The sequence below is a fragment of the Hyla sarda genome, chromosome 4 (genome assembly GCF_029499605.1).
Source record: "Hyla sarda isolate aHylSar1 chromosome 4, aHylSar1.hap1, whole genome shotgun sequence".
Taxonomy (NCBI): Eukaryota; Metazoa; Chordata; class Amphibia; order Anura; family Hylidae; genus Hyla; species Hyla sarda.
The window spans coordinates 31,929,044-31,956,923 of record NC_079192.1 but is presented as its reverse complement, the minus strand read 5'-3'; the positions used below and the strand labels follow the sequence as shown (position 1 = coordinate 31,956,923).

The 27,880-nt window shown below is 44.9% G+C and overlaps 1 protein-coding gene across 5 annotated transcripts in view; it reads left to right on the top strand.

The window, feature by feature from the left end:
* Window positions 1–11,548, top strand: part of EPOR (erythropoietin receptor) — a 99,496-nt gene extending 87,948 nt beyond the window's left edge. For all 5 annotated transcript variants that reach the window (XM_056570395.1, XM_056570396.1, XM_056570392.1 and 2 more), the window contains 6 exons: window positions 2,360–2,535; window positions 3,917–4,086; window positions 9,222–9,369; window positions 9,488–9,575; window positions 9,659–9,746; window positions 10,375–11,548. In XM_056570395.1, the coding sequence (XP_056426370.1) occupies window positions 2,360–2,535; window positions 3,917–4,086; window positions 9,222–9,369; window positions 9,488–9,575; window positions 9,659–9,746; window positions 10,375–11,004 (1,300 nt within the window). In that variant the 3' untranslated portion in view covers window positions 11,005–11,548. The remainder of the gene's footprint in view (window positions 1–2,359; window positions 2,536–3,916; window positions 4,087–9,221; window positions 9,370–9,487; window positions 9,576–9,658; window positions 9,747–10,374) is intronic.
* Window positions 11,549–27,880: the final 16,332 nt, after the last annotated feature.

Below are 27,880 nucleotides of genomic sequence, written 5' to 3'. Positions count from 1 at the left end.
ATTATTGAAAGAATAGAGCAAAGTGGTAAAGTTTTATTTGTTTAAAAAAAAAAAAAAAAAATCAAGGTATTCCTGAATGGGGCCGAGTTTTTGGTATCAAAGGTCGTGTGAATGCAGAATCCAGCAATGTAAATCCAGTCCTGGTAGGAGAACACTTTACAGCAGTGGTCCTCAACCTGCGGACCTCCAGATGTTGCAAAACTACAACTCACAGCATGCTCGGACAGCCGTTGGCTGTCCGGGCATGCTGGGAGTTGTAGTTTTGCAACATCTGGAGGTCCGCAGGTTGAAGACCACTGCTTTACAGAATGGGGGGGGGGGGGGGGGGCGGACCTCTAATCAACTGGTGCCAAACAGTTATACAGATTTGTAAATGAGTTCTATTTAAGAATCTTAATCCTTCCAGTACTTATCTGTCTGACCACAGTACTCTCTGCTGCCACCCCTGTCCGTGTCAGGGACTGTCCAGAGCGCGAACAAATCCCCATAGAAAACCTCTCGTGCTCTGGACAGTTCCTGACATGGACAGAGATGTCAGCAAAGAGCACTGTGGTCAGACTGAAAAGAACTACACAACTTCCTGTGGAGCCTACAGCAGCTGATAAGTACTGGAAGGATGAATATTTTTAAATAGAAGTAAATTACAAATCTGTTTACCTTTGTGGTACCAATTGATTTAAAAAAAATTGTTTTCCACCAGGGGTGCTCCCGTGGAAACCTTTTTTTTTTATTTTAAATCAACTGGTGCCTGAAAGTTAAACAGATTTGTAAATTACTTCTATTAAAAAATCTTAATCCTTCCAATACTTTTTAGGGGCTGTATACTAAAGAGAAATACATGTCCGGGCATACTGGGAGTTGTAGTTTTGCAACATCTGGAGGTCCGCAGGTTGAAGACCACTGCTTTACAGAATGGGGGGGGGGGGGACCTCTATAGGACTTACCTCGGTGGAAAAACTATTTTTTTTTAAATCAACTGGTGCCAAACAGTTATACAGATTTGTAAATGACTCTGATGCCCTGACCACAGTGCTCTCTGCTGACCTCTGCTGTCCATTTTAGGAACTGTCCAAAATCCCCATAGCAAACATATGCTGCTCTGGACAGTTCCTAAAGTGTACAGCAGAGGTCAGCAGAGAGCACTGTGGTCAGGACATCACAGGAAATGCATTTCTGTTTTTTGGATTTCTCTTTAGTATACAGCCCCTAAAAAGTACTGGAAGGATTAAGATTTTTTTAATAGAAGTGATTTACAAATCTGTTTAACTTTCTGGCACCAGTTGATTTAAAAAAAAAAAAAAAAAAAGTTTTCCACAGGAGTACCCCTTTAAGATATAGCCATATATTCATCTGAATGTCCACCATGGAATACAACATGTACTGGCTGTCTGTGTGGTGTATACTTCCCTCTGCCTGGCCACAGCCACTACATGGGTGCCCAACCGTCTTCTATCTAAAAGTGGTTACCACTGATGAGACACCCCCTTTACGCCACAACCCCCTTCTAAAAACATTTAGGCTGGGTTCACACTACGTTTTTCAACTACGGTTCACGCATACGCATGGGAAAAAAATGGATGGAACAGTATGGAAAAAAGTAAACCGTATGCGTTTTTAAACAGTATACTGTTTTTAAAAGTGCATACAGTTCCGTCAGTTTTTATAGAAAAAAAAAACCAATACGTTTTTAAAAATGTTGTCCATTTTTAATGGGAGGGGTCTTGGGTGGGGCCTTTAGGATTCAAATGCGCATGTGCAAAGTAAAAAGGTATACGTTTTTACTGTATGGAACCGTATACATGTGCGTTTCCCATTGACGTCCATGTTAAAAAAAACGTATGCGGTTGCAGTTTTTAAACTGGAGACAAAATCGTGGTCAACCACGGTTTTGACTCCGGTTTAAAAACCGTACTGCAACCGCATACGTTTTTTTTTTACATGGACGTCAATGGGAAACGCACATGTATACGGTTCCATACGGGAAAAACATATACGTTTTTACTTTGCACATGCGCATTTGAATCCTAAAGTCCCCACCCAAGACCCCTCCCATTAAAAATTGACAAAATTTTCAAAAACGTATTGTTTTTTTTTCTATAAAAACTGACGGAACTGTATGCACTTTTAAAAACAGTATACTGTTTAAAAACGCATACGGTTTACTTTTTCCCATACTGTTCCATCCGTTTTTTCCCCATACGGTTTTTGATGGAAAACGTATGCGGGAACCGCAGTTGAAAAACGTAGTGTGAACCCAGCCTAACATGCAAAACCAAGGCCTGACACTAAAGGTATTTTTATGCTCCAATATGTCCTAGCCAACAACTCTGACTTTAATTTCTTTTATTCTGTTTTCTAGTCAGACTGAAACCTGCAAGTTAACAACAGTGACAGCGTCGAATGGCACCTGGTGGCACGTATGCCAGTTTCCAGAAAACCACGTAGATTTATATGCCATGCATCCTGAGCACATCACCGTGGTAGATACTCGGGACAACAACATCTTTAGCCGAGACTGTAAAACAGAGCATGTTGGTAAGAAACCCGCTACCCATCGAAGTATACAGAAGTCTCACTGTCACTCAAGATGGGGCACAGACCTTGTCGCAACGCTAACACTTAGGGTCTATTTACACGGCAGAACTTTTTTTTTGTTTTTGTTTTTTTTAAATCAACTGGTGCCAGAAATAAAAAAAATAAAAAAAATTACATCTATTTAAAAATCTTAATCCTTCCAGTACTTATTAGCAGCTGTATGCTCCACAGGAAGTTCTTTTCTTTTTGAATTTCCTTTCTGTCTGACCACAGTGCTCTCTGCTGACACTTCTGTCCGTGTCAGGAACTGTCCAGAGCAAGAGCAAATCCCCGTAGCAAACCTCTCCTGCTCTGGACAGTTCCTGACACGGACAGAGGTGTCAGCAGAGAGCACTGTGGTCAGACGGAGAAGAAATTCAAAGAGAAAATAACTTCCTATAGAGCAGTGGTCTTCAACCTGCGGACCTCCAGATGTTGCATGAGCATGTTGGTAAGAAACCCGCTACCCATCGAAGTATACAGAAGTCTCACTGCCAGTCAAGATGGGGCACAGACCTTGTCGCAACGCTAACACTTAGGGTCTATTTACACGGCAGAACTTTTTTTGTTTTTTTAAATCAACTGATGCCAGAAATAAATAAAAAATATTACATCTATTTAAAAATCTTAATCCTTCCAGTACTTATTAGCAGCTGTATGCTCCACAGGAAGTTCTTTTCTTTTTGAATTTCCTTTCTGTCTGACCACAGTGCTCTCTGCTGCCACCTCTGTCCGTGTCAGGAACTGTCCAGAGCAGGAGCAAATCCCCGTAGCCAACCTCTCCTGCTCCGGACAGTTCCCTGACACGGACAGAGGTGGCAGCAGAGAGCACTGTGGTCAGACAGAGAAGAAATTCAAAGAGATAATAACTTCCTATAGAGCAATGGTCTTCAACCTGCGGACCTCCAGATGTTGCAAAAACTACAACTCCCAGCATGCCCGGACAGCCAACGGCTGTCCGGGCATGCTGGGAGTTGTAGTTTTGCAACATCTGGAGGTCCGCAGGTTGAAGACCACTGCTATAGAGCATACAGCAGCTGATAAGTGCTGGAAGGATTAAGATTTTTAAATAGATGTCATTTACAAATCTGTTCAACTTTCTGGCATCAGTTGATTAAAAAAAAAAAAAAATGTTTTCTATCGGAGTACCCCTTTAAATGCTGGAAACCTGACTGATCCTATTATAGTCAATGGGGTCTGTCGGGCACTGTTGGTTTTCGATATGCAGCAGATGGCATCATTTTTGGTGTTGTGCCCCTATGATGGAGCAGAACATTGGTGAGCCCAAATAATGATGGGAACTAAACCCCCACAAAACCAGACATTCTCCTTCTCTCTGTAGTTTACGTGGAGCCCATTAGAGACATCACAGTAAAAGAGCAGCTGAAGCCGCGGGGGCTGCTGATCATCCTGAATGACACTTCTAATGATCAGATGTCTAATTCCATGACGTATGAAGTGAGATACACAAGTGAGGAGAACAACCTGGAGAAAACAGAGACATTCCCAATGGTAAGAACAAGACTGGTGATGTCATTATCACGGGAATATCTTATCAGTATGTATGATGACAGTATATATGATCAGTAATGTATGATGACAGTATATATGATCAGTAATGTATGATGACAGTATATATGATCAGTAATGTATGATGACAGTATCAGTAATGTATGATGACAGTATATATGATCAGTAATGTATGATGACAGTATATATGATCAGTAATGTGTGATGACAGTATATATGATCAGTAATGTATGATGACAGTATCATTAATGTATGATGAGAGTATATATGATCAGTAATGTATGATGACAGTATCATTAATGTATGACGACAGTATATATGATCAGTGATGTATGATGACAGTATATATGATCAGTAATGTGTGATGACAGTATCAGTAATGTATGATGACAGTATATATGATCAGTAATGTATGATGACAGTATATATGATCAGTAATGTGTGATGACAGTATCAGTAATGTATGATGATAGTATATATGATCAGTAATGTATGATGACAGTATATATGATCAGTAATGTATGATGACAGTATATATGATCAGTGATGTATGATGACAGTATATATGATCAGTAATGTGTGATGACAGTATCAGTAATGTATGATGACAGTATATATGATCATTAATGTATGATGATAGTATATATGATCAGTAATGTATGATGACAGTATATATGATCAGTAATGTATGATGACAGTATCAGTAATGTATGATGACAGTATATATGATCAGTAATGTGTGATGACAGTATATATGATCAGTAATGTATGATGACAGTATATATGATCATTAATGTATGATGATAGTATATATGATCAGTAATGTATGATGACAGTATATATGATCAGTAATGTATGATGACAGTATCATTAATGTATGATGACAGTATATATGATCAGTAATGTATGATGACAGTATATATGATCAGTAATGTATGATGACAGTATCATTAATGTATGATGACAGTATATATGATCAGTAATGTATGATGACAGTATATATGATCAGTAATGTATGATGACAGTATATATGATCAGTAATATATGATGACAGTATAAATGATCAGTAATGTATGATGACAGTATTAGTAATGTATGATGACAGTCTTAGTAATGTATGATGAGAGTATATATGATCAGTAATGTATGATGACAGTATCAGTAATGTATGATGACGGTATCAGTGATGTATGATGACAGTATATATGATCAGTAATGTATGATGACGGTATCAGTGATGTATGATGACAGTATATATGATCAGTGATGTATGATGACAGTATTAGTAATGTATGATGACAGTATATATGATCAGTAATGTATGATGACAGTATCAGTAATGTATGATGACAGTATATATGATCAGTAATGTCTGATGACAGTATATATGATCAGTAATGTATGATGACAGTATTAGTAATGTATGATGACAGTATATATGATCAGTAATGTATGATGACAGTATATATGATCAGTAATGTATGATGACAGTATCAGTAATGTATGATGACAGTATCAGTAATGTATGATGACAGTATATATGATCAGTAATGTGTGATGACAGTATATATGATCAGTAATGTATGATGACAGTATTAGTAATGTATGATGACAGTATCAGTGATGTATGATGACAGTATATATGATCAGTAATGTGTGATGACAGTATCAGTAATGTATGATGACAGTATATATGATCAGTAATGTATGATGACAGTATTAGTAATGTATGATGACAGTATCAGTGATGTATGACGACAGTATATATGATCAGTAATGTATGATGACAGTATATATGATCAGTAATGTATGATGACAGTATATATGATCAGTAATGTGTGATGACAGTATATATGATCAGTAATGTATGATGACAGTATCATTAATGTATGATGAGAGTATATATGATCAGTAATGTATGATGACAGTATCATTAATGTATGACGACAGTATATATGATCAGTGATGTATGATGACAGTATATATGATCAGTAATGTGTGATGACAGTATCAGTAATGTATGATGACAGTATATATGATCAGTAATGTATGATGACAGTATATATGATCAGTAATGTGTGATGACAGTATCAGTAATGTATGATGACAGTATATATGATCAGTAATGTATGATGACAGTATATATGATCAGTAATGTATGATGACAGTATCATTAATGTATGATGACAGTATATATGATCAGTAATGTGTGATGACAGTATATATGATCAGTAATGTATGATGACAGTATCATTAATGTATGATGAGAGTATATATGATCAGTAATGTATGATGACAGTATCATTAATGTATGACGACAGTATATATGATCAGTGATGTATGATGACAGTATATATGATCAGTAATGTGTGATGACAGTATCAGTAATGTATGATGACAGTATATATGATCATTAATGTATGATGATAGTATATATGATCAGTAATGTATGATGACAGTATATATGATCAGTAATGTATGATGACAGTATCAGTAATGTATGATGACAGTATATATGATCAGTAATGTGTGATGACAGTATATATGATCAGTAATGTATGATGACAGTATATATGATCATTAATGTATGATGATAGTATATATGATCAGTAATGTATGATGACAGTATATATGATCAGTAATGTATGATGACAGTATCATTAATGTATGATGACAGTATATATGATCAGTAATGTATGATGACAGTATATATGATCAGTAATGTATGATGACAGTATCATTAATGTATGATGACAGTATATATGATCAGTAATGTATGATGACAGTATATATGATCAGTAATGTATGATGACAGTATATATGATCAGTAATATATGATGACAGTATAAATGATCAGTAATGTATGATGACAGTATTAGTAATGTATGATGACAGTCTTAGTAATGTATGATGAGAGTATATATGATCAGTAATGTATGATGACAGTATCAGTAATGTATGATGACGGTATCAGTGATGTATGATGACAGTATATATGATCAGTAATGTATGATGACGGTATCAGTGATGTATGATGACAGTATATATGATCAGTGATGTATGATGACAGTATTAGTAATGTATGATGACAGTATATATGATCAGTAATGTATGATGACAGTATCAGTAATGTATGATGACAGTATATATGATCAGTAATGTCTGATGACAGTATATATGATCAGTAATGTATGATGACAGTATTAGTAATGTATGATGACAGTATATATGATCAGTAATGTATGATGACAGTATATATGATCAGTAATGTATGATGACAGTATCAGTAATGTATGATGACAGTATCAGTAATGTATGATGACAGTATATATGATCAGTAATGTGTGATGACAGTATATATGATCAGTAATGTATGATGACAGTATTAGTAATGTATGATGACAGTATTAGTAATGTATGATGACAGTATCAGTGATGTATGATGACAGTATATATGATCAGTAATGTGTGATGACAGTATCAGTAATGTATGATGACAGTATATATGATCAGTAATGTATGATGACAGTATTAGTAATGTATGATGACAGTATCAGTGATATATGACGACAGTATATATGATCAGTAATGTATGATGACAGTATATATGATCAGTAATGTATGATGACAGTATATATGATCAGTAATGTATGATTACAGTATCAGTGATGTATGATGACAGTATGTATGATCAGTAATGTATGATGACAGTATATATGATCAGTGATGTATGATGACAGTATTAGTGATGTATGATGACAGTATCAGTGATGTATGATGACAGTATTAGTAATGTATGATGACAGTATCAGTAATGTATGATGACAGTATATATGATCAGTAATGTATGATGACAGTATATATGATCAGTGATGTATGATGACAGTATTAGTGATGTATGATGACAGTATATATGATCAGTAATGTATGATGACAGTATATATGATCAGTAATGTGTGATGACAGTATCAGTAATGTATGATGACAGTATATATGATCAGTAATGTATGATGACAGTATATATGATCAGTAATGTGTGATGACAGTATCAGTAATGTATGATGACAGTATATATGATCAGTAATGTATGATGACAGTATATATGATCAGTAATGTATGATGACAGTATCAGTAATGTATGATGACAGTATTAGTGATGTATGATGACAGTATATATGATCAGTAATGTATGATGACAGTATATATGATCAGTAATGTGTGATGACAGTATCAGTAATGTATGATGACAGTATATATGATCAGTAATGTATGATGACAGTATATATGATCAGTAATGTATGATGACAGTATCAGTAATGTATGATGACAGTATCAGTAATGTATGATGACAGTATATATGATCAGTGATGTATGATGACAGTATTAGTAATGTATGATGACAGTATCAGTAATGTATGATGACAGTATCAGTAATGTATGATGACAGTATCAGTAATGTATGATGACAGTATATATGATCAGTGATGTATGATGACAGTATTAGTAATGTATGATGACAGTATCAGTAATGTATGATGACAGTATCAGTAATGTATGATGACAGTATATATGGTCAGTAATGTATGATGACAGTATTAGTAATGTATGATGCCAGTATCAGTAATGTATGATGACAGTATATATGATCAGTAATGTATGATGACAGTATCAGTAATGTATGATGACAGTATCAGTGATGTATGATGACAGTATTAGTAATGTATGATGACAGTATCAGTAATGTATGATGACAGTATCAGTAATGTATGATGACAGTATATATGATCAGTAATGTCTGATGACAGTATATATGATCAGTAATGTATGATTACAGTATCAGTGATGTATGATGACAGTATTAGTAATGTATGATGACAGTATCAGTAATGTATGATGACAGTATCAGTAATGTATGATGACAGTATCAGTAATGTATGATGACAGTATATATGATCAGTAATGTATGATGACAGTATCAGTGATGTATGATGACAGTATCAGTAATGTATGATGACAGTATATATGATCAGTAATGTATGATGACAGTATTAGTGATGTATGATGACAGTATATATGATCAGTGCACACATGATCGGTATATAACCCCCATCATCCAGGTGGCAGCACAGAAGGGCTATGTGAAGCTGTTCCTGGATGGTATTGTTAGAGGGGCTGAGTACTCGCTCAGTATCAGAGTGAAGGCGGACGGGTTATTAGACGGATACTGGAGTCAGTGGTCGGAGGTTCATGTCAGAACATCAGATGGTGAGTACTCAGTGATCTGCTTATACCAGTGTTTCCCAACCAGGGTGCCTACAGCTGTTGCAAAACTATCTATAGCAGAGATCACTGACCTCATGTCTCCTTTCTGTGGTCTCCTCAGCTGTGGACGTCCTTCATGTTATACTATATGTGACCGGGGGCCTCATCCTCATCGCGGCCATCATCATATGGATCACATGTCAGAAGAGGTAGGTGACATTCACATGAGACGTGATAACAACCCAATTCAGTGTCAGTGACTTACCTAATCTTACCTACTGTACCTTGGTAGGTTCCTCCAGAAGAAGGTGTGGCCAAAAATCCCAAGTCCAGAACATCACTTCAAGGAGCTGTATACAACTCATAAAGGAAATTTTAAGGTACTGGCAAAATGTTTTTAGATAGAAAGATAGATATGAGATAGATATATATGAGATAGATATGAGATAGATATGAGATAGATATGAGATAGATAGATATATATGAGATAGATAGATAGATAGATATGAGATAGATAGATATGAGATAGATAGATGGATCAATAGATAGATAGATAGATAGACATGAGATAGATATATATGAGATAGATATGAGATAGATATGAGATAGATAGATGGATCAATAGATTGATAGATAGATAGATATGAGATAGATAGATAGATAGATAGATATGAGATAGATAGATAGACATGAGATAGATAGATAGACATGAGATAGATGGATCGATAGATAGATAGATATGAGATAGATAGATATATATGAGATAGATAGATAGATAGATATGAGATAGATATGAGATAGATATGAGATAGATAGATACGAGATAGATAGATATGAGTTAGATAGATATGAGATAGATAGATAGATATGAGATAGATAGATAGATAGATAGATAGATATGAGATAGATAGATATGAGATAGATATGAGATAGATAGATAGATAGATAGATATGAGATAGATAGATAGATAGATAGATAGATTCACATTGTTTTGTTATATTTTCCAGCTGTGGTTAGATCAGACGGACCTTACATGGATCTCTAGGAATTTTTTTCATGACTGTCCGATCTCTACACTAGAAATCCTCTCAGAACTCCCCAATGCGATGCCCCCTCCTCCACCTACTGCACAACTGCTGCCCAAAGACAGCTACGTGGCCCTAGATGACACTTTTTTGCCCCACTTCTCAGCATGGTTGGGAGCTGAGAGACAAATAAATGTCCAGATGGAGCTACAGAGACCAACAGAGGCTCCTAGTCAGGAGAAGACCTCCCGGAATGAGGGAAGAGCACAGGACGCGGTGAGGGAGACAACCATTGAGGAGGTCCCATCTGTGGAGGAGAGCGGGGGCGATCCTACCGGGCAGAAGCCTGGCTCTCTAACTATCCTGAGAGAGGACTCCCTCAACTCAGAAGAAGGGAAGCAGAGTCCAGGATCCAGCTTTGAGTACACAGTTTTAGAGACGTGTGATGGGCTCCTATCCCCTAGGACAAGTTCGATCCCTCCACGACAACCTCTTAAGTATGCTTACCTACTCATGTCCGAATTGGGGCCCGAAAGCCCTCCACCATCTCCAGTCATTTACCAGAACAGCATCTGTGCCCAGTTACCAGCCCATATCTACTCACAATGCTGATGTTTATGCTTCTCAATGAGAAGAAGCAGGGCTCAAGTCCTGCATGGGAACTGAGTTCCTGCACTTTTTTTTAATTTTTTTATATAGCAGGAACACCATTCCCATTAGCAGGAGTCCTGCAGGACCAACCCTTGAGTGGAGATCTTGTATGAGTTCCCTCACTTTTTTTTTTTTTGAAGGACTTGACCCCTGAGAAGAAGGACTGCGGGCAGTAAGGAACTGCACTAGAACGAGAATCATGTGTGATTTGTGGCCGTACTACATGGATTGTAGGTATCATAACACTAGTCTGTAAAAGTAGAGCAATGGACACCTCACCTAATGGAAAACTCTAGTCAGATTGGAGAACTCGGCCTCACACAGTGTTCATCGGTCTACCCTCTACAGCAGTGTCTCTGTATATATACGTGTCCAGTGTATATCTTTGTATATAGCCATGTTTGTACGACCTCCCCATCCCCCCACCACTGGATACAATCTTTTTTTTTTTTTTGATAAGTCGCTGTAAATACTTTTTATATTTTTTTGTAAAAACTTTTTTGTAATAAACATGATTACTTTTTTAAGTTTTGGTCAGTTGTTTCACTTTACTAAATAATCGAGTTAAGTCATTCAGGTACGTTTTGGTACTGTGTATATACATTACTTATCCTGTACTGATCCCGAGTTATATCCTGTAGATCTTTTATTACAATTTCAAACATAACAATAAAAAATTACAAACATAAACATATCATATCTGACAGAACATATCAATATAACGAATCATAAAACCAACACCATAGCATAAAATACAACACCGGTCCGTCCACCCCACACTCATTCCTGCACACAAATATATACAATATTTACAAAAGACATATTCCTATAATACCCATAATACCCATACCATACTAATAAACTATATACACTAATACTAAATGTGAATTTCCTGGCCCAGTTGCAATACCAAAAACCCAATACCAGTAATACACCAAAAAGAATAACAACAACAATAATAATAATATAAACAAAATAATAAAAACCAACACAAACAAAATAACACCCCTTTTTTTTTTTTTTTTTTTTTTTTGGGCCCTGAGCTGGTCCCGCATCCCATGCCCCCAGTACATGTTACCAGACGTCCATGAACCAGTCCAGGATTTTCTGTATATATAAAAGTCCCATACAAACCCCCTCCCCCCTTTTAACCCACCACCCAACCTAAACTAAACCCAAACCCCAGGTGGCATCACACAATATATACAATATGTACATTACGTAAAATATACACAGACTAATAATATACACAATACATAAGTATACACATAGACTACAACAATAAATACAATAACACATACATATAACACTATAAGCCAAACAACAAACCCCTAAAGCTCAAGTTCAGTGCCTGCAAGCCTTATATTACCATAAACCAACTGCTCAAAACAAAAAGACTAATGTGCCATCATCAGCCCACCACCAGGGGGAGACAACAGGCTAAGGCACTTTAAAGGCAGAGCCCCTCCACAGACGAGAGGCCCTGCCAGCACCCAGCCTCTCATACTCCAGAGAACGCACCTTCACCAGGTCACCGAGAATGTTCCTAGCCACCACATCAACAGGGAGGATTTTATGCTGCGTCGACACTAAACACCGTGCGTTCCACGTGTAGTACCTAACCACTGAGCTGACTAGGAATAAAGTGCACCGGTCCCAGCCTCCAAGGTTTCTGAATGCCCCATAGGCCCATTCCGCATAGGAGAGACTGGCCAGCCGAAGCCAAACAATGGAAGCGCCCACCCTGGTGTAAACCTCTGTGTTAAAGGGACAATGAAGCAGAAAATGCTCCATGCTTTCCAGCATGCCTCCACACTCTTCGCGGGGACATCCCCGGTCATCAGAGCTCCTGCACTTCAGATTGTCCCTCACACACATTTTCCCATGGAAGCAGCGCCAAGTCAAGTCCCAAAACTTCAAGGGGATCCTGATAGAATTCAAAAATTCGAAACCCACCTCCAGATCCCGACTTGGGCAGTCCTTGAGCGCCAATGGCCTCTGGAAATGAGAAGACAGGACCCTCTTGTCAAGGAATTTCCTTGACAGAGTCCTAATCTCCCCCATCCCCAGACCCCACCGACGAATAACCTTCAGAACCGGGGTAGCATAAGCCAGGAGATGCCCGTGTGGTGTGCGAAGATCCTTCACTTGCCCTCCTGTCTCCCATTCCTGGAAGAAAGGCTGAAACAATCCCCTACAGGAGGATACCCACAGAGGAGCCCTCTCTTACCAGAGGTTTGCTATATTGGTCTTAAGAAAGGTATTCACTAGGAACACCACAGGGTTGACCATACACAACCCCCCTAGTCTCCTTGAATGGTAAGTAACCTCCCTCTTCACTAGGTTCAGTTTATTCCCCCATAACATTTGAAAGAACACACTGTAGACCCGGGTCCATAGAGGTTCTGGCAACATGCATACACTGCCCAGATATATCAACAAAGGGAGCAGGAATGTTTTGATCAGGTTAACCCTTTCCCGGAGGGTCAAAGACCAACCCTTCCACTGATCCACCTTCTGAGCGGCGATCTTAAGCCTGCTGTCCCAGTTTTGTTTGGGGTAATCCCCTTGGCCAAATTCAATGCCGAGAACTTTTGCAGATTCCTGGGGCTCTGGAAGGGCATCTGGGAGATCAAAACTAGGATCTCCCCCTCCCAGCCAGAGACTCTCACACTTATTGTTACGCCGAGCGCTCCGGGTCCCTGCTCCTCCCCAGAGCGCTTGCGGCGTTCCTCTCTCTGCAGCGCCCCGGTCAGACCCGCTGACCGGGAGCGCTGCACTGACTCTGCCGGCGGGGATGCGATTCGCATAGCGGGGCGCGCCCGCTCGCGAATCGCATCCCAAGTCACTCACCTGTCCCGGCCCCCGGCTGTCACGTCCTGGCGCGCGCGGCTCCGCTCCTTAGGGCGCGCGCGCACCAGCTCTCTAGATTTAAAGGGCCAGTGCACCAATGATTAGTGCCTGGCCCAATCAGCCTAATTAGCTTCCACCTGCTCCCTGGCTATATTACCTCACTTCCCCTGCACTCCCTTGCCAGATCTTGTTGCCATTGTGCCAGTGAAAGCGTTCCCTTGTGTGTTCCTAGCCTGTGTTCCTGACCTCCTGCCGTTGCCCCTCACTACGATCCTTGCTGCCTGCCCTGACCTTCTGCTACGTCCGACCTTGCTCTTGCCTAATCCCTTGTACCGCGCCTATCTCAGCAGTCAGAGAGGTTGAGCCGTTGCCGGTGGATACGACCTGGTTGCTACCGCCGCTGCTAGACCATCCCGCTTTGTGGCGGGCTCTGGTGAAAACCAGTAGCAACTTAGAACCGGTCCACCGACACGGTCCACGCCAATCCCTCTCTGACACAGAGGATCCACCTCCAGCCTGCCGAATCGTAACACTTATCATGGTTGATCTTGGACCTGGATGCCTCCGAGTAGCGGTCCACCTCTGACATCACCCATCTGACCTCCTCTTGTGAGGAGACAAACACAGTGACATCATCAGCATACGCTACCGCGCTCAGAGCCGAATCCGGCACTGCCAGGTCCATTCTCAACCCCGCCAACGGTCCACAATCAATCCCCCCAAGGAAAGGATCAATTGCAAACACGTACAGCAAAGGGCTTAAAGGACAACCCTGACGGACACCAGACCCAACCTCAAAGGAGCGACCAATCCACCCATTCACAAGCGGGAAACTCTCTGCCCCTGCATACAAGGTCTTAAGCCAATCAACAAACCCCCCCGGCAGGCCATATCTCAGAAGAACAGACCAGAGGTACTCATGGTTAACCCGATCAAACGCTTTTGCCTGATCCAAGGACAGCAAGTACCCCTTCCAGTGGCCAGCCCTTCCCTGCTCCACAGCCTCCCGGACACTGAGCACAGCACTAAATGTACTGCGGCCCGGAACAGAGCAATGCTGAGCCCCCGAAAGGAGCCGGGGTGCAAACTCCACCAGCCGGTTAAACAGCACTTTTGCCAGAATCTTTCTGTCCGCATTGAGAAGTTGTTACGCCAAGCGCTCCGGGTCCCCGCTCCTCCCCGGAGCGCTCGCAGCGTTCTCCTGTTCGCAGTGCCCCGGTCAGACCCGCTGACTGGGAGCGCTGCGATAATGTCCCTAGCCGGGATGCGATTCGCGATGCGGGACGAGCCTGCTCGCGATTCGCATTCCGGCCCGCTTACCAGACTCGTTCCCCATCTGTTCTGTCCCGGCACGCGCGGCCCCGCTCCCTAGGGCGCGCGCGCCGGCTCTCTGCGATTTAAAGGGCCGGTGCGCCACTGATTGGCGCCTGGTTCTGATTAGTATGTTCACTTGTGCACTTCCCTATATAACCTCACTTCCCCTTCACTTCCTTGCCGGATATTGTTGCCATTGTGCCAGTGAAAGCGTTTCCTTGTGTGTCTCAAGCCAGTGTTCCAGACCTCTTGCCGTTGCCCCTGACTACGATCCTTGCTGCCTGCCCTGACCTTCTGCTACGTCCGACCTTGCTCTTGCCTAATCCCTTGTACCGCGCCTATCTCAGCAGTCAGAGAGGTTGAGCCGTTGCCGGTGGATACGACCTGGTTGCTACCGCCGTTGCAAGACCATCCCGCTTTGCGGCGGGCTCTGGTGAATACCAGTAGCAACTTAGAACCGGTCCACCGGCGCGGTCCACGCTAATCCCTCTCTGACACAGAGGATCCACCTCCAGCCTGCCGAATCCTGACAGTAGATCCGGCCATGGATCCCTCTGAGGTCCCGCTGCCAGTTGTCGCTGACCTTACCACGGTGGTCGCCCAGCAGTCGCAACAGATAGCGCAACAAGGCCACCAGCTGTCTCAACTGACTGTTATGCTACAGCAGCTTCTACCACAGCTTCAGCAACTATCTCCTCCGCCAGCTCCTGCACCTCCTCCGCAACGAGTGGCCGCATCCAGCCTCCGTTTATCATTGCCGGACAAGTTCGATGGGGACTCTAGACTTTGCCGTGGTTTTCTTTCGCAATGTTCCCTGCATTTGGAGATGATGTCGGCCCAATTTCCAACTGAACGGTCAAATGTGGCGTTCGTGGTTAGTCTCCTGTCTGGGAAGGCCCTGTCATGGGCCACACCGCTCTGGGACCGCAATGATCCTGTCACTGCCTCAGTACACTCTTTCTTCGCGGAGATTCGAAGTGTCTTCGAGGAACCAGCCCGAGCTTCTTCTGCCGAGACTGCCCTGCTGAACCTGGTCCAGGGTAATTCTTCAGTAGGCGAGTACGCCATCCAATTTCGTACTCTCGCCTCCGAATTATCTTGGAATAACGAGGCCCTCTGCGCGACCTTCAAAAAAGGCCTATCCAGTAACATCAAAGATGTGCTGGCCGCACGAGAAATCCCTGCCAACCTACATGAACTTATTCATTTGGCCACCCGCATTGACATGCGTTTTTCCGAAAGGCGTCAGGAGCTCCGCCAGGATATGGACTTTGTTTTTTTTTTTGAAAACTTTGTTTATTAAAGATTTTCATTTTTATAAGTGGCAAATAGATAATACAAAATGTACAATCAACAACAGGAGCAGATAAAAGCGAGTAAACATCACTCACAAAAATAGCAATCACTGTAGTACAGTTAGAAGAACATGAGACTGTCAAGCAAAAAACCTTGCAACAGAGCCCAATTGGGACAGTTATCAAGATAATCAAGTAACCAGAAAACAATTAAAGTATTATGTTAGAATGTAAAAGCGCTAACAATATCAGGTAGAGGCTAGTAATCAGCACTCTCAGGAAATGGACTTTGTTCGCACGAGGCGGTTTCTCTCCCCGGTTCCTCTCTCCTTTGGTCCACTGCAATCTGTTCCTTTGCCTTCCGCCGTGGAGGCTATGCAAGTAGACCGGTCTCGCCTGACACCACAAGAGAGGACACGCCGCCGCATTGAGAACCTTTGCCTGTACTGTGCCAGTACCGAACACTTCTTGAAGGATTGTCCTATCCGTCCTCAATGTCATGAAACACGCACTCCAACTCCGCACAAAGGTGAGACAGCTCTAGGTGTGAACTCTGCTTCTCCACGTCTTACTGTGCCTGTGCGGATTTCTTCTTCTACCTTCTCCTTCTCAGCTGTGGCCTTCTTGGATTCTGGATCTGCAGGAAATTTTATTTTGGCCTCTTTCGTTAACAGGTTCAACATCCCAGCGACCAGTCTCGCCAGACCCCTCTACATCGCCTCTGTTAATGGTGAAATATTGGACTGTACTGTGCGTTACCGCACAGAACCCCTGTTAACCTCCCTGGCGGTATGATTCTGTCTGGAAATTTGTACCAAAAGCGGTACAATTTTTTGCACTGAATTTCACATCTCCCCCGTCACATTCCCCTTCCCTTGTCACATTCCCCCTCTCCCTTGTCACATCCCCCCGTCACAGTCTCCCCCCTCCTTGTCACATTCTTCCCCCCTTATCACATTCTCCCCCTTCATGTTACATTCCCCGCCCCCTGTCACATCCCCCCCTTGTCACATCCCCCCCCCTTCATGTCACATCCCCCCCTTGTCACATCCCCCCCCTTCATGTCACATCCCCCCGTCACATTCCCCCCTCTTGTCACATTCCCCCCCCTTCATGTTACATTCCCCTCCCCCTTGTCACATCCCCCCCCCCCCCCTGTCACATTCCCCCCTTTGTCACATTCTTCCCCCCTTCTCCCCTTGTCCTGCAGCAGAATACACTGGGTTTGCCGGGCAGATTTCAAACCTAGTGTATTTGCTGCAGAACAAGCCCTTTCCCCTTCAGCCAATCACAGGCTTTACACCACTGCGGCCTGTGATTGGCTGAAAAGGGAAAGATCCTGTAAGATGAATAGTGAAGAGAGGACACCCCGGACCGCACGGAGGGGAAAGACATCTGCAGGGACTGGGACTAGGTGAGCAAAAGTTTTTTTTATTTTACTACTTTTTCCTTTTACATTTAGCTCAGTGTTTTTCTAACAGGGTGCCTCCAGCTGTTGTGAAACTACTACTCCCAGCATGCCCGGACAGCATTTGGCTGTTCGGGCATGCTGAGAGTTGTAGTTTTGCAACAGCTGGAGGCCCCCTGGTAGGGAAACACTGACTTTTAGTATTTTTCTTTACCTGCTCTGGCCGGCCCCCGCAACGGGAGCCGACCAGAGCAGATAATCGCATGTTTTCCTGGGGGCCGCATCGCTATATCCCATTGCTTTTGCGATATATCGTGCAGCCCGGCCGGGAACTCTGCAATTCTACCCCGAGCGTGACTCGGGGTTACCGATCCTGGCAGGGAAAATTAACCCCGAGTCACGCTCGGGAATACCACTCAGGAGGTTAATGTGCATTGGACCTCATTACGAAAATTTTTTATTTCTGGTCCTCTCTAACTGCACTTCTGAAATTCTTCTCGGACTGCCTTGGCTTCAACGCCATTCCCCTACCCTGGACTGGACCACCGGGGAAATCAAGAACTGGGGTACTTCTTGCTACAAAAAATGCCTCACGTCTGCTCCCAGTCCTGCCAGTCAAACCCCTATGGCTCCTCCTATTCCAGGTCTCCCCAAGGCCTATCTGGACTATGCCGAGGTTTTTTTTAAAAAAACAAGCAAAGACTTTGCCTCCTCACAGGCCTTATGACTGTCCTATTGATCTCCTTCCTGGTACTACTCCACCCCGGGGCAGAATCTATCCTCTGTCTGCTCCTGAAACACAAGCCATGACGGAGTACATCCAAGAAAATTTAAAAAGGGGATTCATCCGCAAGTCTTCCTTCCCTGCCGGAGCAGGGTTCTTCTTTGTCTCCAAAAAAGACGGTTCCTTACGGCCGTGCATTGATTACCGCGGTCTTAATAAGATCACTATAAAAAAAAAGCTATCCCCTGCCTCTTATCTCAGAACTATTTGATCGCCTACGTGGCGCTAACATCTTCACCAAATTGGATTTAAGAGGTGCATATAATCTCATCCGCATCAGGAAAGGGGACGAGTGGAAGACCGCGTTTAACACCAGAGACGGACACTTTGAATATCTGGTTATGCCCTTTGGGCTTTGCAACGCCCCTGCCGTCTTCCAGGACTTTGTAAATAAAATTTTTCGTGATTTATTATATACCTGTATTGTGGTCTACTTGGACGACATTTAGATTTTCTCTTCTAACCTCGAAGAACACCGCCGTCATGTCTGCCTGGTTCTCCAGAGACTCTGTGACAATCAATTATATCCCAAGATGGAAAAATGTCTCTTTGAATGCCAATCTTTTCCCTTCCTAGGATATTTAGTCTCTGGCCAGGGACTCCAAATGGACCCGGATAAACTATCAGCCGTGTTAGATTGGCCACGCCCCTCCGGACTCCGAGCTATCCAACGTTTCTTGGGGTTTGCCAATTATTGCAGACAATTTATTCCACATTTTTCCACTATTGTGGCCCCAATCGTGTCCCTAACCAAAAAAACGCCAACCCTAAGTCCTGGCCTCCTCAAGCGGACGAGGCATTCAACCGTCTCAAAACTGCCTTTTCTTCTGCTCCTGTACTCTCCAGACCTGATCCATCTTGTTAGGATTCGGCCGGCTGGAGGTGGATCCTCTGTGTAAGAGAGGGATTGGCGTGGACCGTGCCGGCGGACCGGTTCTAAGTTGCTACTGGTATTCACCAGAGCCCGCCGCAAAGCGGGATGGTCTTGCAGCGGCGGTAGCAACCAGGTCGTATCCACCGGTAACGGCTCAACCTCTCTGACTGCTGAGATAGGCGTGGTACAAGGGATTAGGAAAGAGCAAGGTCGGACGTAGCAGAAGCTCAGGGCAGGCAGCAAGGATCGTAGTCAGGGGCAACGGCAAGAGGTCAGGAACACTGGCTTGGGATACACAAGGAACGCTTTCTCAAGGCACAATGGCAACAAGATCCGGCCAGGAAGAGAAGGGGAAGTGAGGTTATATAGACAGGGAGCAGGTGGAGGCTAATCAGACTGATTGGGCCAGGCACCAATCATTGGTGCACTGGCCCTTTAAATCTTAAAGAGCCGGCGCGCGCGCCCTAGGGAGCGGGGCCGCACGCGCCGGGACAGCACAGACGGGGAACGAGTCTGGTAAGCGGGCCGGGATGCGAATCGCGAGCGGGCGCGTCCCGCATCGCGGATCGCATCACGGCTAGGGACATTATCGCAGCACTCCCGGTCAGCGGGTCTGACCGGGGCGCTGCGAACAGGAGAACGCTGCGAGCGCTCCGGGGAGGAGCGGGAACCCGGAGCGCTCGGCGTAACAGTACCCCCCCCCCCTTGGGTCTCCCCCTCTTTTTGGAACCTGAAAATTTGTGAATTAGGTCCTTGTCGAGAATGTTATCCTCGGGTACCCATGACCTCTCCTCAGGGAGCGGGGCCGCGCGCCCTGGGACAGCACAGATGGGGAACGAGTCTGGTAAGCGGGCCGAGATGCGAATCGCGAGCGGGCGCGTCCCGCATCGCGGATCGCTTCACGGCTAGGGACATTATCGCAGCGCTCCCGGTCAGCGGGTCTGACCGGCGCGCTGCGAGCGCTCCGGGGAGGAGCGGGAACCCGGAGCGCTCGACGTAACACATCTAAACCCTTCTCACTGGAGGTAGATGCCTCCTCGGTGGGAGCCGGAGCTGTACTCCTACAAAAAAACTCTTCTGGACATAACGTTACTTGTGGTTTCTTTTCTAGGACCTTCTCTCCGGCGGAGAAAAATTACTCCATTGGTGATCGAGAACTGCTGGCCATAAAACTAGCCCTCGAGGAATGGAGGCACCTGCTGGAGGGGTCCGAATACCCAATTATCATATACACAGATCACAAGAATCTCTCTTATCTTCAGTCTGCCCAATGGCTGAACCCACGCCAGGCTAGGTGGTCGTTGTTTTTTGCCCGTTTTAACTTTGAGATTAATTTTCGCCCTGCTGACAAGAACATCAGGGCTGACGCCCTCTCTCGTTCCTCGGATGCCTCCGAAATGGAATCTCCCCTGGAACACATTGTTCTTCCTGAGCGTCTGATCTCCGCTTCCCCAGCTTCCATCAGACAAACTCCTCCTGGAAAGACCTTCGTCCCTCCACGCCAGCGCCTCAGGATCCTCAGGTGGGGACACTCCTCACACCTCGTTGGCCATGCTGGCGTTAAAAAGTCCATCCAGCTCATCTCTCGATTTTATTGGTGGCCTACCCTGGAAGCAGATGTTGCTGATTTTGTTCGGGCTTGTACAGTCTGTGCCCTGGACAAGACTCCTCGTCAGAAGCCTGCCGGTCTCCTTCATCCTCTGCCTGTTCCTGAGCTACCATGGTCTCAGATTGCCATGGACTTTATAACAGACCTGCCTTTATCCCATGGCAACACAGTCATTTGGGTGGTCGTTGATCGTTTCTCCAAGATGGCACATTTTATTCCACTTCCAGGTCTTCCTTCTGCGCCACAGTTGGCGAAACAATTTTTTGTGCACATTTTTTGCCTTCACGGGCTTCCCACGCATATCGTCTCGGATAGACGCGTTCAATTTGTATCGAAATTCTGGAGGGCCCTCTGTAATCAACTTAAAATCAAATTAAATTTCTCGTCTTCCTATCATCCCCAATCCATCCCCAATGGGCAAGTGGAGAGAGTTAACCAGGTTCTTGGTGACTATTTGCGACATTTTGTTTCCTCCCAACAGGATGACTGGGCCGATCTTCTACCCTGGGCTGAATTCTCGTAGAATTTCAAAGTCTCTGAATCCTCCGCCAAATCCCCGTTCTTTGTGGTGTACGGCCGTCACCCTCTTCCCCCTTCCCCACTCCCACGCCTTCTGGTTTGCCCGCTGTTAATGAGGTTACCCGGGACTTCTCCACCATCTGGAAAGAGACTCAAAAATCCCTCATACAGGCCTCATCCCGGATGAAGAAGCATGCCGACAAAAAAAGAAGAACTCCTCCTGTCTTTGTTCCTGGAGACAAAGTGTGGCTCTCCGCCAAGTATATCCGCTTCCGTGTCCCCAGATATAAACTGGGACCACGTTATCTTGGACCCTTTAAAATCAAGTGCCAAATCAATCCTGTCTCCTACAAACTCCTTCTCTCCGTATTCCTAACGCCTTTCATGTCTCTCTCCTTAAACCGCTTATCCTTAACCTCTTCTCTCCCTAGGTTGTTGCTCCTACTCCTGTCTCCGGGTCCTCAGATGTCTTCTCGGTTAAAGAAATTCTCGCATCTAAGACGGTCAGAGGTAAAAAAAAATTTCTTGTAGATTGGGAGAATTGCGTCCCTGAGGAGAGGTCATGGGAACCCGAGGATAACATTGTCGACAAGGACCTAATTCACAAATTTTCGGGTTCCAAAAAGAGGGGGAGACCCAAGGGGGGGTACTGTTACACCGAGCGCTCCGGGTCCCCGCTCCTCCCCGGAGCGCTCGCAGCGTTCTCCTGTTTGCAGCGCCCCGGTCAGACCCGCTGACCGGGAGCGCTGCGATAATGTCCCTAGCCGGGATGCGATTCGCGATGTGGGACGCGCCCGCTCGCGATTCGCATCCCAGCCCGCTTACCAGACTCGTTCCCCGTCTGTTCTGTCCCGGCGCGCGCGGCCCCACTCCCTAGGGCACGTGCGCGCCGGCTCTCTGCGATTTAAAGGGCTGGTGCGCCACTGATTGGCGCCTGGTTCTGATTAGTATGTTCACCTGTGCACTTCCCTATATAACCTCACTTCCCCTTCACTTCCTTTCCGGATCTTGTTGCCATTGTGCCAGTGAAAGCGTTCCTTGTGTGTCTCAAGCCAATGTTCCAGACCTATTGCCGTTACCCCTGACTACGATCCTTGCTGCCTGCTCTGACCTTCTGCTACGTCCGACCTTGCTCTTGCCTAATCCCTTGTACCGCGCCTATCTCAGCAGTCAGAGAGGTTGAGCCGTTGCCGGTGGATACGACCTGGTTGCTACCGCCGCTGCAAGACCATCCCGCTTTGCGGCGGGCTCTGGTGAATACCAGTAAAAACTTAGAACCGGTCCACCGGCACGGTCCACGCCAATCCCTCTCTGACACAGAGGATCCACCTCCAGCCTGCCGAATCCTGACAGAAGTGCTATGGGACGCCAATTCTCAATGTGGGACGGGTCTTTACTCTTTGACAGGATGATCAGCGCTGACCTCCTCATTGACTTTGGCAGAGTGCCCGAGGATAGACACTCATTAAAAACCGCAGTCAAGAGGGGAACCAAAGTGTCCTTAAAGGTCTTGTAGAACTCAGATGTTAAGCCATCCGGACTGGGTGACTTCTTGAGGGCAAGCCCATCAATCACCATCCTGACTTCCTCTTCCCGGATCATCTCTGCCAAAACGTCAAGAGAGGGGTCTACTCCTGGTTCAGGGACGGTTTCAGCCAAGAAAGCTGATACCTTATCTCGATCTAGATCCTTCCTTCCCAAGAGGTGCGAGTAGAAGGATCTGACGACCTCCAGGATCCCTGATCTGGACCTTTTCAAGGATCCCTATCAATCAGTCCTGAGACTATTTTACTATTCACTGACATCTTGCAGTTTCTGTAAGGGTCGGGCGAGCGGTACTTCCCGTAATCCCTCTCAAAAACCAAAGATGCGTGTCTGTCGTACTGGCACTTCATCAGCAAGGACTTCACTCTGGAGATATCATCACGTCTACCTCCAGTCGAGACAAGGTGCTCAAGTTTCTTCCTCAGGCCCTGGTACAAACGGTACCTGTTTAGGATTCTGAGGCCCGAGAGCTGGCGGAAGAATCTCGCAACCCTTTTCTTGAAGATCTCCCACCACTCTGACTTACTGCTACCAGCTATGGTACCTGGTTCTGAAGAAAATCCTCAAAGGACTGTCTTATCTCCGCTTCTTCCAAGAGAGACAAATTCAGCTTCCAATAGCCTCTGCCCATCCGGGGGGTCTCTGTAACATTCAGAGAAAACAAAATTAAACAGTGATCGGAGAACTCCACCTCAACAACAGACACTGCTGAAGAGACGGCTTCCTCCTTCAAATAAAACCTGTCTATCCTAGACCTACAACTACCCCTATGATAGGGGAATCCCGCGTGGCCTGGGGTGTGCCGGATGTGGACATCCACCAGGCGAGCCTCACTCGCTATGCTATTAAGGGCGACGCTATCATAAGTCAGCTTGTCTCTGGAACCTCCCCTGTCTTGTGGCCTCGTGACAGCATTGAAGTCCCCTCCAAAGACCACCTGCCGACTTGTAAAAAGATAGGGCTTGATCCTCATAAAGAGACACTTCCGGTCCCACTTAGACTGTGGGCCGTAGATGTTAATAAGGCGAAGTTCTTTTCCCTTCATGAGGACATCTAAGATCAGGCACCTCCCCATTTCTAACTCGATAACCCGTCTGCATTCTACCGCTGCAGTAAAAAGGACCGCCACTCCGCTATACGGCTCTGCCCCAAGAGACCAGTAGGAGGGCCCATTCCTCCATTCTCTTTTAGCCTTGTAGATAGATGACATATCTGTTAGCCTGGTCTCCTGCAAAAATAAAATATCAGCATTAATATGGGCAAAAAAATCATAGGCCGCAAATCGAGCTGTATCTGACTTAATGCTGGCGACATTAACCTCTTAAGGACCAATGACGTTGTGGAACGTCATGGCACCCTGGGCTTTAAGGACCAATGACGTTCCACAACGTCATGGCGTTTTCCGGTCCCTGCCGCTCGCCGGGCAGAGATCGGAACCGGATGCCTGCTGAAATCCTTCAGCAGGCATCCAGGGCAAACGCCGAGGGGGGCCATGTAGGCCCCCAATGTCGGCGATCGCCGCAAATCGCAAGGGAAATCGCCTTGCGATCTGCGGCGATACCGGGCTGATCGGGTCTCTGGGACCCGACCGCCCGGTAATTTTGCATGATCCCGGCTGTCACAGACAGCCAGGACCATGCTAACGTATAAGACAAAGGGGCAAGCCTGCCACCTCCTCCTATGCCCTGCGATCCGTCGGTTAGTTAACCGACCAATCGCAGGGGGGGGGGGGGCGGTTACTTCCTCCCGCCCTGCCCGGCCCCTGGAAGTCCGGAGAGGACGGGAGGAAGACCGGAGGACGCGGCGGGGGACGGGGGAGTGCTAGGGCCCGTCCCCGGTACTTACCTTGTCCCTGAAGACCCGGATCCCGGCGATGAAGGCGGCGGCGGCGACAGGTGAGTTCCTCTTCAGCCGTGGTCGGGCCCTTTACAGCAATGCACGTCGCCGCAAAGCAACATGCATTGCTGTATTGGGACCCTGTATACTACAACTCCCAGCATGCCCAGACAGCCCTTGGCGTCTGGGCATGCTGGGAGTTGCAGTTTTGCAACATCTGGAGGCCCGCAGTTTTGGGACCACTGTGCCCTTCCAGATGTTGCAAAACTACACATCCTCAGCATGCCCTTACTATCCAGGCATGCTGGGAGTTGTAGTTCTGTAACATCTGGCCCTTCAGATGTTGCAGAACTACAACTCCCAGCATGCCTGGACAGTTTTTGCATACTGGGAGTTGTAGTTTTGCAACATCTGGAAGGGCCACTGTATTAGTGGTCTGCAAACTGTAGTCCTCCAGATGTTGCAAAACTACAACTCCAAGCATGCTGGGAGTTGTAGTTCGGCAACATCTGGCTCTAAAGATGTTGCCGAACTACTACTTCCAGCATGCCTGAGAATGTTTGGGAGTTGTGGTTTTGCAACAACTGCAGGCACACTGGTTGGAAAACATTGTCTGTTTCCTAACTCAGTGTTTCCCAACCCGTGTGCCTCCAGCTGTTGCAAAACTATAACTACCAGCATGCCCTGATAAACTGTGCATGCTGGGAGTTGTAGTTTTGCAACAGCTGGAGGTTCTCCCCCTGTGAATGTACAGGGTACATTCACATGGGCAGGGGGCTTACAGTGAGTATCAGTCTGCAAGTTTGCGATGCAGCAAATTTTGCGCGGCAGCTCAAACTCGCAGTGGGAAACTCGCTGTAACCCCCGCCCATGTGACTGTACCCTAAAAACACTACACTACACTAACACAAAATAAAATAAAAAGTAAAAAACACTACATGTACACATACCCCTACAACGCCCCCCTCCCCTCCCCAATAAAAATGAAAAACGTCTGGTACGCCACTGTTTTCAAAATGGAGCCTCCAGCTGTTGCAAAACAACAACTCACAGTATTGCCGGACAGCCATTGACTGTCCAGGCATGCTGGGAGTTTTGCAACAGCTGGAGGCACCCTGTTTGTGAATCACTGGCATAGAATACCCCCATGTCCACCCCTATGCAAATCCCTAATTCAGGCCTCAAATGCGCATGGCACTCTCGCTTTGGAGCCCTGTCGTATTTAAAGGCAACAGTTTAGGGTCACATATGGGGTAACGCCGTACTCGGGAGAAATTGCCTAACAAATTTTGGGGGGCTTTTTTTCCTTTCACCCCTTATGAAAAGGTGAAGTTGAGGTCTACACAAGCAAAAATAAATTTTTTACGCTAACATGCTGGTGTTGCCCCATACTTTTCATTTTGACAAGAGGTAAAAGGGAAAAATGCCCCCCAAAATTTGTAATGCAATTTCTCCCGACTACGGAGATACCCCATATGTGGGCGCAAAGTGCTCTGAGGGCGCACAACAAGGCCCAGAAGGGAGAGTGCACCATGTACATTTGAGGTGATTTGCACAGGGGTGGCTGATTGTTACAGCGGTTTTGACAAACGCAAAAAAAACAAAACCCCACATGTGACCCCATTTCGTAAACTACACCCCTCACTGAATGTAATGAGGGGTGCAGTGAGAATTTACACCCCACTGGTGTCTGACAGATCTTTGGAACAGTGGGCTGTGCAAATTAAACATTTTGTACAGCCCACTGTTCCAAAGATCTGACAGACACCAGTGGGGGGTAAATGCTCACTGTACCCCTTGTTACGTTCCTCAAGGGGTCTAGTTTCCAAAATGGTATGCCATGTGGGGGTTATTTTGCTGTCCTGGCACCATAGGGGCTTCCTAAATGTGACATGCCCCCCGAGCAAAATTTGCTCTCAATAAGCCAAATATGACTCCTTCTCTTCTGAGCATTGTAGTTCGCCCGTAGTGCAGTTCAGGTCAACTTATGGGGTACCTCCATACTCAGAAGAGATGGGGTTACAAATTTTGGGGGGTATTTTCTGCTATTAACCCTTGCAAAAATGTGAAATTTGGGGGAGAAACACACATTTTAGTGAAAATTTTATTTTATTTTTTTACGTATGCAAAAGTCGTGAAACCCCTGTGGGGTATTAAGGCTTACTTTATTCCTTGTTACGTTCCTCAAGGGGTCTAGTTTCCAAAATGGTATGGCATGTGTTTTTTTTGCTGTTCTGGCACCATAGGGGCTTCCTAAAGGCAACATGCCCCCCAAAAACTATTTCAGAAAAACGTACTCTCCAAAATCCCCTTGTCGCTTCTGAGCCCTCTACTGCGCGCGCCGAACACTTTACATAGACATATGAGGTATGTGCTTACTCGAGAGAAATTGGGCTACAAATATAAGTATACATTTTCTCCTTTTACGCCTTGTAAAAATTCTAAAATTGGGTATACAACAACATGCAAGTGTAAAAAATGAAGACTGTGAATTTTCTCCTTCACTTTGCTGCTATTCCTGTGAAACACCTAAAGGGTTAAAATGCTGACTGAATGTCATTTTGAATACTTTGGGGGGTGCAGTTTTTATAATGGGGTCATTTGTGGGGTATTTCTAAGATGAAGACCCTTCAAATCCACTTCAAACTTGAACTGGTCCCTGAAAAATTGTGATTTTGGAAATTTTGTGAAAAATTGAAAAATTGCTGCTGAACTTTGAAGCCCTCTGGTGTCTTCCAAAAGTAAAAACTTGTCAATTTTATGATGCAAATATAAAGTAGACATATTGTATATGTGAATT